This window comes from Thermobia domestica, chromosome 10 (assembly GCF_964235325.1).
Source record: "Thermobia domestica chromosome 10, izTheDome1.hap1.1, whole genome shotgun sequence".
Taxonomy (NCBI): domain Eukaryota; kingdom Metazoa; phylum Arthropoda; class Insecta; order Zygentoma; family Lepismatidae; genus Thermobia; species Thermobia domestica.
This window is the reverse complement of record NC_137463.1, coordinates 131,710,728-131,726,956: the sequence shown is the minus strand read 5'-3', so window position 1 is coordinate 131,726,956 and position 16,229 is coordinate 131,710,728. Positions and strand designations below refer to the sequence as shown.

Genomic DNA, 16,229 nt, shown 5'->3' with positions numbered 1-16,229 from the left:
TAAGGTGACATACACTTTCACGGTTCTAGTCAGCTTCTTTTATCACATAGGACCAAGAGTTATATATCATTGGAAATCTTAAGAAACGTAAATTCGAACGAGGTAACACTTATACTAAGCAACCCCAATTTGTGGAAGAAGCACAAAACCCAAAATTTCGGGACAAAGCGTGATTTTCGCATAAATATTTTAAAACTTGCAACACTGACAATTATCGTTTTCATCGTTTTCACTTATTTACTTTTAAAATGGCCAACGTATTTCCCAATGGAGTAAGCTTTTATGATATATAGTTTTACATCACTTAAATATAGCACAAAAATCATTTATTGACAGCATTAGAAAGTAGCAGAAATTGGTAGTATCCTATTGATAGGAAAATCATAATTCACACACTTAAAATCACTCTCAACTACAGTAGTCATTTGAGTGTATTTTTTTTAAATGTCTTGTTCAGTAAGTACGCCAGAAAGTTTTACTTGGGAGGGTGCTCAAAGTAAAAGGGGGGGTGCTCTCAAAATAGTGATATAATTTTTAAACAAACTCAAACAAGAAAACAGTATATTTTGTTACACAACTATTGCAATACTACTACTACTATTATTATTATTATTATTATTATTATTATTATTATTATTATTATTATTATTATTATTATTATTATTATTATTATTATCAGCTCTTCGCAGTGGTAGGTTCAATAAAGTAAGTTCACACATTTGAGCATTTATTATTATTATTAAACTAAGTAATACAGTGAAACCTCTCAAAACGGACATCAGTGGAACCGATTATTTGTCCGTAAATGAGAGGTGTCCCTAAAAGAAAGGGTTCTCTCTCATAACACCACACCAATTTATTGCATGGAAGAATAATTAAGATTGTCCTCTTACGAAGACGTCCACTATTGAGAGATGCCCGTTAAGAAAGATTTCACTGCATTAGGAATTAACCTCCACTATTTTACCCAGTAACTACATGTGAATTAATTACATACGAATTATTGTAATTATTTGGCAAAATTCTGCTATTATTTCAATTTATTCACCCCCAGCAAGTTTTAGTGGGTGATTTTTTCCAAAATATTAATTCGGAAAAAATCCCTCGTCCCATGCTGAAATCACAATTAATACTGTACATTGTTCCAATTTCATTATTTTAATATTCTAACCCTTTTGTTATCGTTAATTCTTGTGATATTATTTGATCTCTTAATCTCCATTCCTGCCCCTTCTTGGCTACGTTATTGGCTCTGAATATCTTTCATAGGTAAAATATTCATTGATTTAGTTGTTTTCCAGAAATCCAGTTTTTCAATTTACAAATATTTTGTACTAGCAGCGTTCACCACGCTTCGCTGCGGTCACCCCGGAACGCAATAAACTTTGTTACTTAGATAATTTTTACTTTTTCGCTTTCAAGTGATATGATAAAAACCATAGTAGATTGCAGTAAATGTTAACATTATATCGCCTGTCATTTATGTTAACCCGCCGAGTGACACGGTCATGCGGGTTGCATATAAATACGTTTATTTTTACCTATGATGAACTAACAAAGGATTTGTACGTTATGGACACTTGAATGGTCAATTATCTCAAGACACTGGTAATTAAAAATTAAAGTGATATGATAAAAACCATCTAGGGTCCAAATCCTAATAACCCCCCAAAAATGAAAGAAATTGGTTCAGCCGTATTAGCGTGATGAGGGAACAAAGGATTTGTGCGTTCTCTTTTATATATAAGATCTTTCTGTTTTGCCTTCTATAATATATCCTAATTTTAATAATCCCAGGGCTCATAGTGGTCTGACCTCGTGTAAATAATTGAAAAGTGACCAAAAAATGGCCAAAAGCACACGAAGAAGTGACCAAAATCTCATCATCCCCATTTTTTCCTTTGTCAATTTCTCCATCACCTCTCTCTTTGTTTGTTGTTTTGTTTTCTCTTTACTTCTTCTTTTTGAGCTTCCTCCTTTCTTAGGTTCTCAAAGTATGATTGGTAGTTATGATAAGCTCGGTACGTAAACTTACGCCAGGTCCCATACACTAACGTATTGACAGCTGCTAACAAGACTAGAGTATGAAATTTTATGGTTCGACTGAAAAATACGTCAATGTTTGGCCGACTTTAGCAGATGTAAAAAGCTTCTGAGTAAGTGGAACCAGTTCTTGTCTATTTCCGAATTTCTTCATTCCAGACATTATATTTAACTTTGCATTAAAAATTCTCAAAAACGTGAAATATTCAAATTCATCACCTAGTCTTAAGAAAATACAAGAAGCGTAACACAAGACGTACATGATGAACCACACAAACACACACACACAACGTTGAATGGAGCGTTAACTATTACGAAAGGAAACTAAAAGATTATTATGATAGATGGAAGAATAGACACAGAAGGGTTCTCAACCCCACCTTGAGAGCTTAAGCATCCACTGTGCTTTAGAAAGAATACAAGCTGAAGTGAGAATAAAGCTGACTGTTTTACATGTGGCAGCAAGTACTGAAGCTTTCAGAAGAGTAATGAGTAACAAGTTTCTGCCTTTTTCCATTTTTTTTATTTTTCTTGGAAAACTGCCAATGCAAAACATAAATCACACGAAAAAGTAAGTTTACCTCTTAAAAAAGTAACTTTTAGTGACATTTTTTAAAAGAAAAGTAACTTTTAGTGACCAACTTGAAAAAAATAAATTTTACTTTAAAAAAGTGACTCACTATGAGCCCTGTTCCGCTCAATGAATTTACGTGAATAAAAATATACTTTTCAAAAAATTAAGCTAGCGCCAAATGCGTTCCTGCATAGCACTAGACTCAGTCTAAAAATATATATATAATTATTACTTCGATCAATCGCTTCATTTCTAAAAACGTTTTGACTACTCCCTTCTAACGTCCGTCCGTTGATACACTACTTGCAGAGCAGGCTCGAAACCAGCAACAGAGCTTTGGGGATCCATGAATATGTTAGGAGGGACCAAGTCATTAAAAATTCTCTTACAAATATCTAAATTGTGCATTTTGTATTGAAGTCTGGAGGGAACATGAAAAATTTAGGGAGGGCCAGGGTCTCCCTTGCCCCCCTCTGTTTGTGAGCGTTGCAGAGTAGCACTTACCAACTGAATCTGGTATAGGCTTATTACTATATTGTCACACTTTTCCTAATTGAGGAAGAGGTAGGTGAATAACTGCTCAAGACATTGCCAATTTCAGTCATCTGCATCTGTCCATCAATCTCTTTTCTCAGAAACGACCGCGGAGCCCAGGAGGGTAGGTATCAGCAGCCTGTTTTGTCAATTGTTTCGATCGAAACACCACCCGAAATGAGGTCATGTGGTTCTCGAAGCCGTACATGAGAACGAGGTCGCTTCCTATTTTGAAGTGAAATAAATAAATAAGAATATTGCCTCCTTTCCTTTTTTAATTTGATGTAATAAATAACCTATGTGATACTGATTGATACAATTGGATTTGGGGGGAGTATTCCTTTTCCATCCAGGGGTGTGTGTAAAGAAATTTGGAGGGGTGTTAGGGGGGTGTTGGGGGTGTAGATTACTCCCTGGTCTTGTTCATAACTATAATGCAATTTTCCTTCTAGTATCCCTCAAATCAACTTAGTATTTACATTAGACGTTAGTATGCACTCTAAGAACATTTTTGTAACTAGTCCATTCGGACTTATTTTATTATAAATAATTCATTTTATCATTATCTCGTTCATCTCCATGGTTTTCAACATTTGATTTTGCATTCACACATCCAATTCTTCGAGAATGACATAAATTAGAGCACACAATTCCTGCTTTCCGATAACCGTACATACCTTCACAGCCCTTTGTACAGTTACAGGATATTACACGGAGCGGGTTCCTTGGTCATTCCTGCTGGTACGAGGGTACCTCCTAATGTTGTCCATTCATATTCAGTCGCTCGCATATCATTGAGCAATACCTGGGTTCAAAAAACGTACACTGTCAAAGAATGAATGGAATAACCACTTTTAACGTACACACGCAAAGGTAATGGCCTTTCGGATTTAATCATCAAAGATATAAGATACCTTCGTGTTCTGAATATCCAAACTGAAATCCACTTTCTGTACGATGTAACATGGATGATTCTCAAGTGGTTGAAGACACTAACTTGCCCGAATTGGAATGGATTTATGCAGCTGCTGACAAGCAACAACCATAAGTATCAAACGTATTAAGTAGTAATTCAACCTCTCATCAATCTTCAACCAATAAGCATGGATGCTGTATACTCGGCGCTTATGTTTGCCAGCAAAGAATGTGCAGGAAATAAGCAAAAAATCGTGCTTAGTCACGTTGAATCAACATTTGTACTCTAAAGCATGTGACATTTAGCAGCATGTAGAAATTCTGGTGAATTACCGTCAGTGGTTGTTAGACTTCGGGGTTTTTCACTATAATGTCACTTATGGAAACAGTTGCATATAAAATGAAAAGTGGCATTGAAGAACTTTGGTCTTGCATATATGCTAGTAACTCCATGCCACAGATAAAGCCAGGCCATTCTTATTGCTCGTACTTTGCGAGCTCATTTCTTTTAACACAACACGGCCCTTAGCAATTGCAATATATACTGTTTAATTAATGAATCAGACGGCGCGGAGGGGTTTGTGCGTCAATTGCGAGATGTTTATATTCCTCTGATGACTGACGAAGATATCGATACTGATGTAGTTGTTCAACATTCATAGTCAATCAAGATTGCAAATGACCTAAAGTTATTCATTGACGCTGCTGCAGAAACAAGCCGTATCTCTAAGTTATTCGCTCTGTACTTTCAGCTTGTAGAAATCATGCGTCTTTTAATTCGAAAGAACTGGAGACTTGAATGTTCATCTTCACTACATGTAAGAAATGTTACGATACTTCTATGCAGCTGAGCATCTTTTGTATGCCAAATACGCACATCTGTACTTACAAGAAATGTTGCGGTTGGAGGATGAAATGGATCTTCATCAGTTCCAGCTATTTGCAGGAGACGGTTACTTCACTATTCGTAGAAAAGATATATTTTGGAGTGGTACATGGTCCGATATAACGATTGAGTAGGTTTTAACGAGAGCAATGAAGAGCAGCGGTGGACTGACCCGATAATATCTAGGTGTGTGTCAAGTGTGCCAGCAGCGTGCCACTTACGAGAATGTCTTGAAAAATTATTAAACAAAGATAGGCATGAACTGCACACTGGTCGGCATGTGGACCTGTACCAAAGCAGTCAATCGCGTTGCCAGCATATCCCAGCATTACCTCCATTCCCTTCATATCCGGAGCTCGCGTTTCTAAGCACTGGCATGGTAGGTAATGAAATGGTCAACTGATAAATCTAAAAAATCTAAGGATTGTCTGCTATGGAAGGAATGTTTGGACAGACTTTGGGAAATGTGAAACTTAAACAAAAAGATAAAGTCATCCCACTATCCGTAATGCACAATGTAGCGCGTATCCGTGATGAGCTACTGGCTGTAAAAACTATACTTCAACTGAATCATATAAGTAGAAGTCCGAAAAAGAACTCCAGCAGTGTTTTGCTTACGAGCTTGCACCCTATTCACTTTCTCTCTTCACAGAAATGTCTATGAGAAAAACGAAAAAGTCCGCTTTGTATGGCATGTTTGAATATCGGACAAATTTTAAAACTCAAATTAAAAACACTCTGTATGTTATAGATGGAGGCTTGCTTCTACATCATGTTGTTTGGCAACAACATGGAACATACCTTGACGTGCACAACTTGTATGTGTCCTATGTACTCACAAACTCAGGAACGAAAGCAACAATTTTTTTATGGGTATTGCACTGAAAACTGTACAAAAGCCGCTGAGCGGGAGCAACGTGAGTCAAAGATTCAATCAGCTTTGCTGTTATTCACAAATGAAACCATATTATTAACAAAAAAGATAAATTCTTAGGTAATTTCAAAAATAAGGATTGTTTCGCTCGTGAGTGTATGGTTCATTTGACACAAGCTGGAATTCAAACCCAGCAAGCAAGGAGTGATGCTGACGCACTTTTAGCTAAAACTGTTGTAGCCAAGTCTTTAAATCCTTGTAGGCACGTCGTAGTAGTCGCGAGGATGTTGACATTTTAATCATTTTGCTTGAACAAGGTAATAATCAGTACGACATCACATTTCGAAATAATCAGTACGACATTGGACGTGTACAAGACGTGAGTAAAGAATTTAGTACTAAGAAGTTGTAAGATACACAGACAAATATACTAACTGTTTTGCTCAGTTACCATGCTTTAACTGGATGCGACACATCATGTGGTTTGTATCGACAGGGAAAGAAAAAGCCATTGCGATTACTTCAAAAACGGGAAGATTTATGCTTGAAATTTTGAACCATGATAATGCTAGTGTACATGTACAATCTATGAAGCTGGCACATCATTTCTACTAACACACTACGATTTTCCAGCAATAGTAACCTTACTGGATGAATTCCAGTATCATTCATACATCCTTGCCGTAAGTCGCTCCGAATTCAGAACGAAATACAATTGGCAAAACTGCCACCTACCAGTGATGCTGCGAAACACCATATCATCAGGTTCAATACTACCGTGAAAATGATTTGCGGCCGACTGAATATGGATGGACAACATTAGAAGGTATTCTCGCACCAGCAAGAATGACCAAGGAACCCGCTCCGTGTAATATCCTGTAACTGTACAAAGGGCTGTGAAAGTATGTACGGTTGTCGGAAAGCAGGAATTGTGTGCTCTAATTTACGTCATTGTCGAGGAATTGGATGTATGAATGCAGAACCAAATGATGAAGACCATAGAGATGAACGAGATAATGATAACCTTGTGGATTTCTAATAAAATAAGTCCGAATGGACTAGTTACAAAAATGTTCTTAAAGTGCATACTATGTCTAATGTAAATACTAAGTTGATTTGAAGAATACTAGAAGGAAAATTGCAATCTAGTTTAAACAAGGCATTTTTAAAAAATTACATTCAAACGACCTCTGTAGCACTGTAGTTGAGAGTGATTTTAAGTGTGTGAATTATGATTTTCCTATGAATAGGATACTACCAATTTCTGCTACTTTCTAATGCTGTCAATAAATGATTTTTGTGCTATATTTAAGTGATATAAAACTATACATCATAAAAGCTTACTCCATTGGGAAAAACGTTGGCCATTTTAAAAGTAAATTAATAATGACGATAGTGAAAACGGTGGCTGAGTTTTGTTAACACACAATAATTGTCAGTGTTGCAAGGTTTGAAGAATTTATGCGAAAATCACGTTTTGTCCCGAAATTTTGGGTTTTGCGCTTCTTCCAAAAATTGGGGTTGCTTAGTATAAGTGTTACCTCGTTCGAATTTACGTTTCTTAAGATTTCCAATGATATATAACTCTTGGTCCTATGTGATAAAAGAAGCTGACTAGAACCGTGAAAGTGTATGTCACCTTATGCACTTTTGTACAAAGAGGTCAGAAAGTAACATAAGTTATATTTTTTCTCGGCTTATATTGCACCGATTTGTGTCATTGTTGGCTATGATTGAGAAAAATATCAAGGACATCTGTTGGAGGTGTTTCATTGGTGTGCAATAATTGTCAGTGTTGCAAACTTCTCATGATTTCTGAAAATATATATTTTTAAAATAAAAAGCTGTTTTCTTCCTCCTCTTCTTCTAGAAATTTAGCACGATGGGCATATATGTTATTTACTTTGATTCTATGTCTCTCAACCTTTCCAACCATATATGATTCATGGCTTTGTGATAATTAGAACGGTGGCCAGAAGAATAAACATAAAGGGTGACGATTTCCATAAATTCCTTGTCGTCATCTAAAGATGGCGGACATTTTTCAAAATTGCGGGAAAAGCTACAGTGTGATTTTAGGGGACTTTTAGTATGTTATTCCTGACACATCCCCCTACTTCCATACCAATTTTCAGCTTGTTACTAATTTGTTCCTTTGTTGGCAGAAAAATGGGCTATCTTTACTGGACTATAAGTGCGTGTATACTGCACGAGTTCAAACTGGGATCAAACGTCGCTGCAGCAAGGCGCAAGATATGCCAGGCTTTTGGTGAGGGTGTCATGACTACGTCGGCAGTGTAGCGGTGGTTTAACAAGCTTAAGGACGGTGCGAAACACTCGAAGGCGCACCACGTGCCTAAAGACGGACAAATGTACAAAATGAAGATCTTCAGGCAGCAATTGAAGCGAACAGTGGCCATACATATGAGGAACTGGGACTACAATTCAGTGTGAATAAAGAAACCATTCGGCAGGATCTCCATCAGCTTGGGAAGCACTACAAGTTGGGTCAATGGGTCCCACATGATTCGACTCCGGGCCAAAAGGCAACGAGAGCAGCTACCTGTGTTTCTTTGCTGTCTCGTGTGAGGAAGAAGCCATTTCTGGACAGGATGTTGACATGTAATGAGAATTAGGTCCTTACGAAGCTCCACGGCGCCGCCATCATTTTTTGGCATCCCATGAACCGGTTCCAAAACAACCAAAACCAACACTACACCAGAAGAAGGTCCTCCTGTGTGTTTGATGGACTGCTTGCGGCATCGTGCATCGGGAACTGCTACCAGCTAGTCAGAGCATCAATGCAACTGAGTACTGTCAGCAGTTGAGCCGTGTTCAAGAAAAACTCAAAACTCTGGAGTCAGCACTTTAGAATCGCAAAGGGGTCGTCCTGTTACAGGACAACACTGAGCCCCACGTGCTACGATGACCCGGAACACCATTATACGCATTGGATGGGAAATAATATTTCATTCGCCATACTCCCCGGACATTGCACTGTATGCTTGTTACCTTTTCCGTTCTTTGGACAATCACCTTAGAGGACGCCAGATCAAATCCCTAGTAGAGGTGCAAAATGCACTTTATATCTTGTTCTCTTCATTGCTCACCAAGTTCTACCGCGATGGAATCCATGGTGTTTGAGAACGTTGGGAAAGCTGATGGGGACTATTTTTTATATTCCAGGTGCCTCTTAGGTGACCTATCGATGTTCGAATGTGCTCGGTGAAAAAGCGACAGAACCCCATTGGTTACCTGTATATTTAGAAACATTTTTCTGTAAGTACGGACCCTTAACTTGATAACTTGTACGTTCCTCTTATTCTGTTGGCTCAGAAAATTTTTCTTCATTGACTTACTTTATGATCCATTCTGTGTGTGTATATCGGCTTTTCAGTTGTATGTTTGGCTTTACTGTATTTGGGGGCCTTCCACCTGAATGTAGATTATTATGTAAGCTAACATCTCTCAAGTGATATTGGCTTTTCTCATGCGATATTGGCGTTTCTCATGTATATAATGGCTTTTCGCGTGTCTATATTACCTTTTCCTCGCATGTGCATATTGGCTTCACTCTATGTGTGCGCCTTCCACCTGTGTGTAATGATTCTTCTAGTAATATGCATAAGTTTTTCATAAGATGTTGATTGAGCAACCTTGTTCTCTATAACTAATGTTATCAAATCTGAGAGCCTTTCCTGTCTCATAGATGAACGTAAATATGTTTTAATGAGTTTTAATTTGCTAAAACGTCTTTCACAAGTTGCCACACTGCATGGAAGGATAAGAAAAATTTTAAGAACCACTGAGACGTTTGGACAGACACTTTGAAAGTCATTTCCGGTAATCATATTGAGTATGTTCCTTCCCGTGGACTTCTTGAGGTCCGGCAAGAATACAACAGCCTGGTCATTAAGACTCTCAATTTCTAACATAATTCTACAGCATTGAAATTGTCTTGGAATTTCAAAGCGAAATCCGCGCACGATCTTTCCACGTCCTCCGAACCCGAAGACATTTCACACAATGAGATTCCTCTGAGGAAGCTTAAGCCCTTGCTTACTTCTTTGAGCCTGTTCATTCTACTAAAGAGTTCTTCCCGCAAGAACTCAAGAATTCTGAAGAAAGATTGCCTAAGACGATCCTCTTCAGTAAAAAGTCTTGCTTCATCCTCTCCTGACATTACCTTCTTCTTCAAGATGCACTTTTCTCTGAACTGATCTTTCTATCTATCAAATTAACATTAACCTTCGCTTCCGACAGCCATCTGTTAAATCTGTAATTCTGAACCTGGAGATGGCGTTCAAAAGATCGGATAACAAATCAAGAGACCTTTGCAAAGTTAAATCCTTATTCTCAGTGTTTCTTCCAGACATGTTTCTAGGGAGCACTGACCCCCGGAGGAGACCAAAATAATACGTATATAATTTAATAATAAATAGAATAGTAAGGTGTAAAAATAATATTTTCCCCTTTGAATACTAAGTATGCCCCTAAGGAACATGTTTTCTAAAAGAAACATTGCTTATTCTATATTTCTTTGTTAACGCCATTTATTTCATGCAAAACTGAGTCCTAAAATACTAAATTAATTACAATTTTAAGATCTTTGATTGATTTCATCAAGTTTTTGGAAACTGATTTTACTTCTGAATTAGAGGAAGTGCTTGTAATTTCATCAAATGCTGCGAGAACATTTTTCAGCTCAGATTTCCTTCATTTTCTTCATTTCACCAACCACCCCATCATCGTCCATACGGCCTTTCAAAGTTGCCAGCGTTAATCTTGCCTGGAAGTGGTGCCCCCTACACGCTCTCAACCAGCTGCGCCCCGTGGCAAATGCCCCGAATTGTCCCCCCGTAGATCCGGCCCTGATTACATGTACAAGTCACATTTTGACTTACGTCACAAAGGTTACATACAACAGATTGAATTCGTCAACTAATTCGTCTTGGTAAGATTGTAAGTGTTTTCGTAGTTAGGGTATGGTATCGAAACCCACATAATCTGGTGATTTATTTTGTTAATCCAGTATCTTTCTTTAAACTAATTTTCTGCAAGTTTGGGCATCATATACGAGTAATTTGCAAAGTACTTTTTTTTCTCATCATGTCTATCAGGCACTATTTTATATAAAGTGTCCTGAATAATTCGTTTCCAAAGAACATCAATATTATTTATACTTAATTCACGTGACTCCTAATCACATTTTGACGGTTCTCTGATTGCGAATGGGACTCACTTTAAGAAAAAGACGTTCCAGAAATATCAGGTATTTGCTGTAGATACTATTGGAAATATCGATATTTATTTAATTTAGGTTCAATTTATTTTCTATAGCATTGGACAAGAAATCATTCCTTTTGTCAGTTTTAATTATGGAGTAACAAAATAAATAAATGAGATTATTGATAATATGTTTATATTTGAAGTAACTTGTGATATCGATACATTGTACTAATATTATGAAAGATATATTTGAAGTCACTCTTTTCTACAGGCTTAATTGCAGAAATACTAGTGTCTTCTATTTGGATTACGTTATTGGCGGATGCTCATTATAGAATTACATCAAAGTCTTCAGATAAATACAATCTTTTATTTTCAATCTCTGGAATTTACTCTGGAATCCATATTATCAAAAGTCTAGAAGAAGAAGGTAAGTTTCAAACGATTTGAAAGTGTTACATACTTCTGTTCAATAAGTTAAACGTTTGCAAATTTTAAACTTTCAAAAACATCAATCTGGTAAGCACTTATTAGGGAATCTAATGTTGAATCCTCAGCATTCAAGTCCATCTATACTGCAAACAGTGTAGCAGCAAGCGACTAATAGAGAGCTGTATTAGAGAATTTCAATGTTTCCCAATTTAATCAATCAAATCATTTTATTCCGAGTCACTAAAAGATTTAGGAAAGATTGAGATTCGTAAGAATTGACATAACTTTTGTGTTTTTCGCAAAGCGGAAAATAGGAAGCTGCTCTGCAGCTAATTACAGGATTTATACATTGTTGATAAGCTTATGGCCGATTGTCGATGAGTTCTTGACGCCTGATGGCGTCTTGGATATGTAAATTCTGAATCCAATCCTTCAAAAGATGCAAACTAAGAATTCCTACAGTTCAAATACGCCCTCAATACTAACTAAATTATAACAAGAAACTTTTAAATGAAATGTATTTTTAAGTAAATTAAAGTTGTTAATCATCTTTTCAACTCACCCAGTACAGTTATAAATTCTGCTAAAGAATTATTTGCTTGTCATCAATTGACAGTAGCGACACTATAAGCAGAACTCCGCTTTGAAGACCTATGTATCATAGCTACAATGCAACATTTTTTATCGTTATTTCATACTCGACGTAGATATCGGTAATATTCTAACAGTTCAGTATGTCGTAAACACATAGACTGCTTCTTCGATTATATATTAAATAATTATTCGATATGTGGCCCGTTCTGGTGACGTCTGCTTCGATTTTACGGCCAATTTAGTGTTATTTTGTTGTTTTATTGTGTATGCTTTTCTACAGTCTCCGCTAGCTTCATATCTTTAACCTCTTTATATCCACATTAACCTTTCAAACTTCTTACTTGCCATTGGAAAAGTAACAAAATGCCCTTGATATAATTTATGGTCAGTGAATTTTCCCTCTGACTGGACAAGTCTCTTGCAAGTTCATTTTAATTCTCAAGATATTTTTAACTACTTATATATAGCGAAGAATAGGTAAAGTGTATATTGATAACTAAAGATAACTTAAAATCATGAATCTTTTTAATGCTTGGCTTAAGTGGAAGGTTTCAAACTTTCCTAACTATTCAAAATAAAAGAGTTCACAATAACCTGTGACGGACCTTACTTCCGGGTTTCTCCATATATCCATTTGATAAAGGCTTAGTGAACCACCTAACCACATTTAAAGAAACGTAGAACGTGAAAATAAGTTCCAAACTTACATAAGATCAGATTAGGACATTCCGATTAGTAAGTATGCATCTTACTGACAACCACATATAAGAATAAGCAAGTGAAAGCATCTATTAAGATTTATGACAAAAAGACTAGAAAAAATAATTTCAAATTGTGTAACCTCTGGAGAACAATGGATACCGAACAAAGAAAATTATATTTATTTCCATTTGTTCTCCGAACATTTTCCAAAAATCAATTTTTTCCCAGGTGGATTCAAAACATGGAAATTGATAAATTCGTCGTCTTCTATTTTCCTACTATATCTAACAACATAAAAGCCAATTCGAGCAACTTACTATTCTATTAGCAGAGCCTTGTACGATAACCAGAGACCAAGTCATCCTACCAATCTCTTTGTCACTGTAGTCCATGTAACCAAGTACCAATTTGCCTTGATTAAACAGAAAATTTACTTGTAAAGTATTACAATGGAACACCATTCAACTATCCAGAGATTCTCATTCCTATAGAACTTACCCTCGAAAGTTTAGCTGTATTCAAATCTATAACGTTTACGATGTATTTTATGTTCGATTTTATAGCAAAGAAATTCTGAAATTTGATTATTTTTTCTATTCTAGTGTAATTTGTATTTCCTTCTTGTCTATGATCAATCACAACTTTTAAAGTACTCTACATTCTCAAACTTTCCCTCCATCAAGAATTATGCTAGATTATTCGTTTTCTTCCCTTTATACGTAATAATGTATGTCTTATTATGCCTTTAATTTTCTTTCCTTTGGTGTTCAGATCCCATATTCTAACTTGTTTTCTGCTCTCATTCTTGATAATACCCATAGTACGGTATTACATGCACACAGCTAACATCATGAATATGCGTCTGCTATTCCTTTTCTTGTGATATGCATAACTAGAACCAATAACCATACCCGTTCATTTCTATTATTAAACATATGATATATGTAACATTTTTCTCTTGTACACACTTGTTCACAAAAAGCTGAAAACTTGTTCAAAAACTAAGTCCGAAAAAGTGACCCTAGATCCGTCACAATTCCCATAGATCTGTACACAGAGAATTGCATGTTCCCGCCGTTCTTTATATAGACACTAGCTGCAAACCGTACTGTCATCCGGGCGATGTGAAATGTTTTAAAAAATCAAACTACTAATTTCTGAGATTAATATTGATTGCACACCTAAAGCAGTTCCAATATAGAAAATCAAACATTATCTTACGTAGAAATTGTTGAAAACGACAGGAAATGGATATTTAAACCTCCAAGTAGGAACCTGTGCTTCTAGCGATCGCATTATCAATATAATAACACAATCTCTTGTAAGTTGCGTCTGTGGTCAAGCGGGTTTAGTACCGCTATGGACATTTCTGAAACGAAGGGCGACGGTTCGAGCCTCCGTGCAGAAAGTTAAAGTTTTTCTTCCTTTTCTTTAAATATATGAGAACTTTTTTATAAATAGAAATTTCTACTGTGAAGTGATTGGAAACACATTATCCGGCAAACTGTCACTTTTCAAATTCCTGTCACATTTACTAGCCCGCCAAGTCTATAATTCATATACGAAAACGCTAAAATGAGAAATGTGAATATATATATATGCTTGTATTTTTTTGCATTACAAAAACTTAGAGTACCTCATAATCTGGATTCTTATAAAGCAATTTGAACAATTATTTAGAAAATATGTACTGCTTAAAATCGGATTAAATCGCAATGCCAGTAATCTGTAATATCTTACATTTTTTTAATTTATTTACATTGAATGTGTACTTGTTTTATACTGTATAGCATAAATATTAGCTGCTACATAAGAAACAATTATCTATAATTGAATTTAAGTAGGAAATCGATATAGTTATTATAAGAAGAAGCTTGTGAAAATGAAGTGTATAATAATTGTTGCATTTGAAATAGATGTTGCGTAATGGTGTAATTCGTTACCCCGCCAGCTTTGGAATACTGGGCTCATCAAACCGTCCATCATTATGGATGCGCAGAGTCGAGTCGAGGCAGAATTTTCCTGAAAAATTCGAGTCGAGACACAGCTCTTGCAATAGAAAAATATATATTTTTCGAGCCGAGACATCACTTTTACAGCGTATTATCGAGACGATACGGCCTCAAATCTTGTCGTACCTAGATAAAATCAATTTTGGAAGCGAATATTCAATTTCTTTTAACGATAACTGTAATCTACGATACAGATTGAAGTACGATATTGGCTTGAACTGCTTTATTACCCACTTAACCTTCGTATACGGCAATTATATCTAAGTTTGGCGTAAATATTTATTATTATTAGAATGTGAACCCTGAAGAATATATATTAACACACAATGAGAAAGAACTCAATACTCGTAGTAATTAACAAATTTGTTGCAAGTTTATTTAAAATTAACTCTCTTGAAATCTAAATCAGCATTATTAGAAAGAAAGCAAGAGAGCCGTTTTGTTAATTTGGACATATTATAACAGATTGAGGAATGTGTATTTAATCGAAGAGAATATATGAAACTAAATGGAATGGCATGTGGAACCGAACTTGAAAGAGGATAGGATGTGTAAATGAAAAATGAAAGAAAGCAATGGTAAACAGCAGTAGTCACTACTTACAGCAGATGAATGAAATCTATTCCCCCCCCCCCCAAAAAAAAAAGAAATTTCAACAATTCTGAAACATAAGTTCGTCACATTTTCGTCGTTTCCTGAGAAAATTGAAAAATGGATTTTGCCTATTTTTCGTCTATACCCCTTCAATATAGTTAGCTAACAAACCAAGTACGGTCGACTGACTAGACGTCAAGTGAGTTAAATGTATATAGGAAGTTTCGACACAGCGTTCACCGAAGTGACGCAGACGTGGTGTTGAAGCTTCTGGTAGGTTCTATTTCATAATGGATTTTAGGTCAGTGAGATTTCTTTATAAATATCAGAAAGCTCTTCAACTCCATACTAAAGGCGTGTCATATGATTTATTCAAATCATTAGGTATTCGGACAACCATGAGCCCAATTCGTTTTGCTACACTGCTCACAAGATTAACTTGAAGTAAATTCTTACTTTTCCACGGAAACACAAACTGTTTGAATGCTCGTTTTATTATGAGTGAAATGTATAATTCTGCAAGTAATAAAAATTTTGATGTCCATCTCCGAGATTCGATCCCTCGTCCTGCGGTTCAGCAGTTCGATATGTAGACAACTAGACTAATTGTCGTTGTGTAGCAGCTTGCAGGAAAATCGATTTGAACTGCACGAAGGAAATTGAGGGCATTGATTATAGCTGGATTGAGGCAACTACCATGTGCTCACATGTATACATAATTTCGAAATACTTTATCCTTAAGTATTACAATGATGAATTGTTTCTACAGTACAGTTAATAATGGATCAACATATCTTATTACACTTAAAAGAGGAAAATATAGATTAACAAAATGTTTTC

General features: G+C 36.0%; 1 protein-coding gene across 1 annotated transcript in view; it reads left to right on the top strand.

The window, feature by feature from the left end:
• Nucleotides 1-16,229, top strand: part of LOC145661604 (phospholipid-transporting ATPase ABCA3-like) — a 1,415,399-nt gene that overhangs the window by 628,172 nt on the left and 770,998 nt on the right. Inside the window, exon 6 of the mRNA XM_081726924.1 lies at nucleotides 11,327-11,485. Coding sequence (XP_081583050.1) covers nucleotides 11,327-11,485 — 159 coding nt within the window. The remainder of the gene's footprint in view (nucleotides 1-11,326; nucleotides 11,486-16,229) is intronic.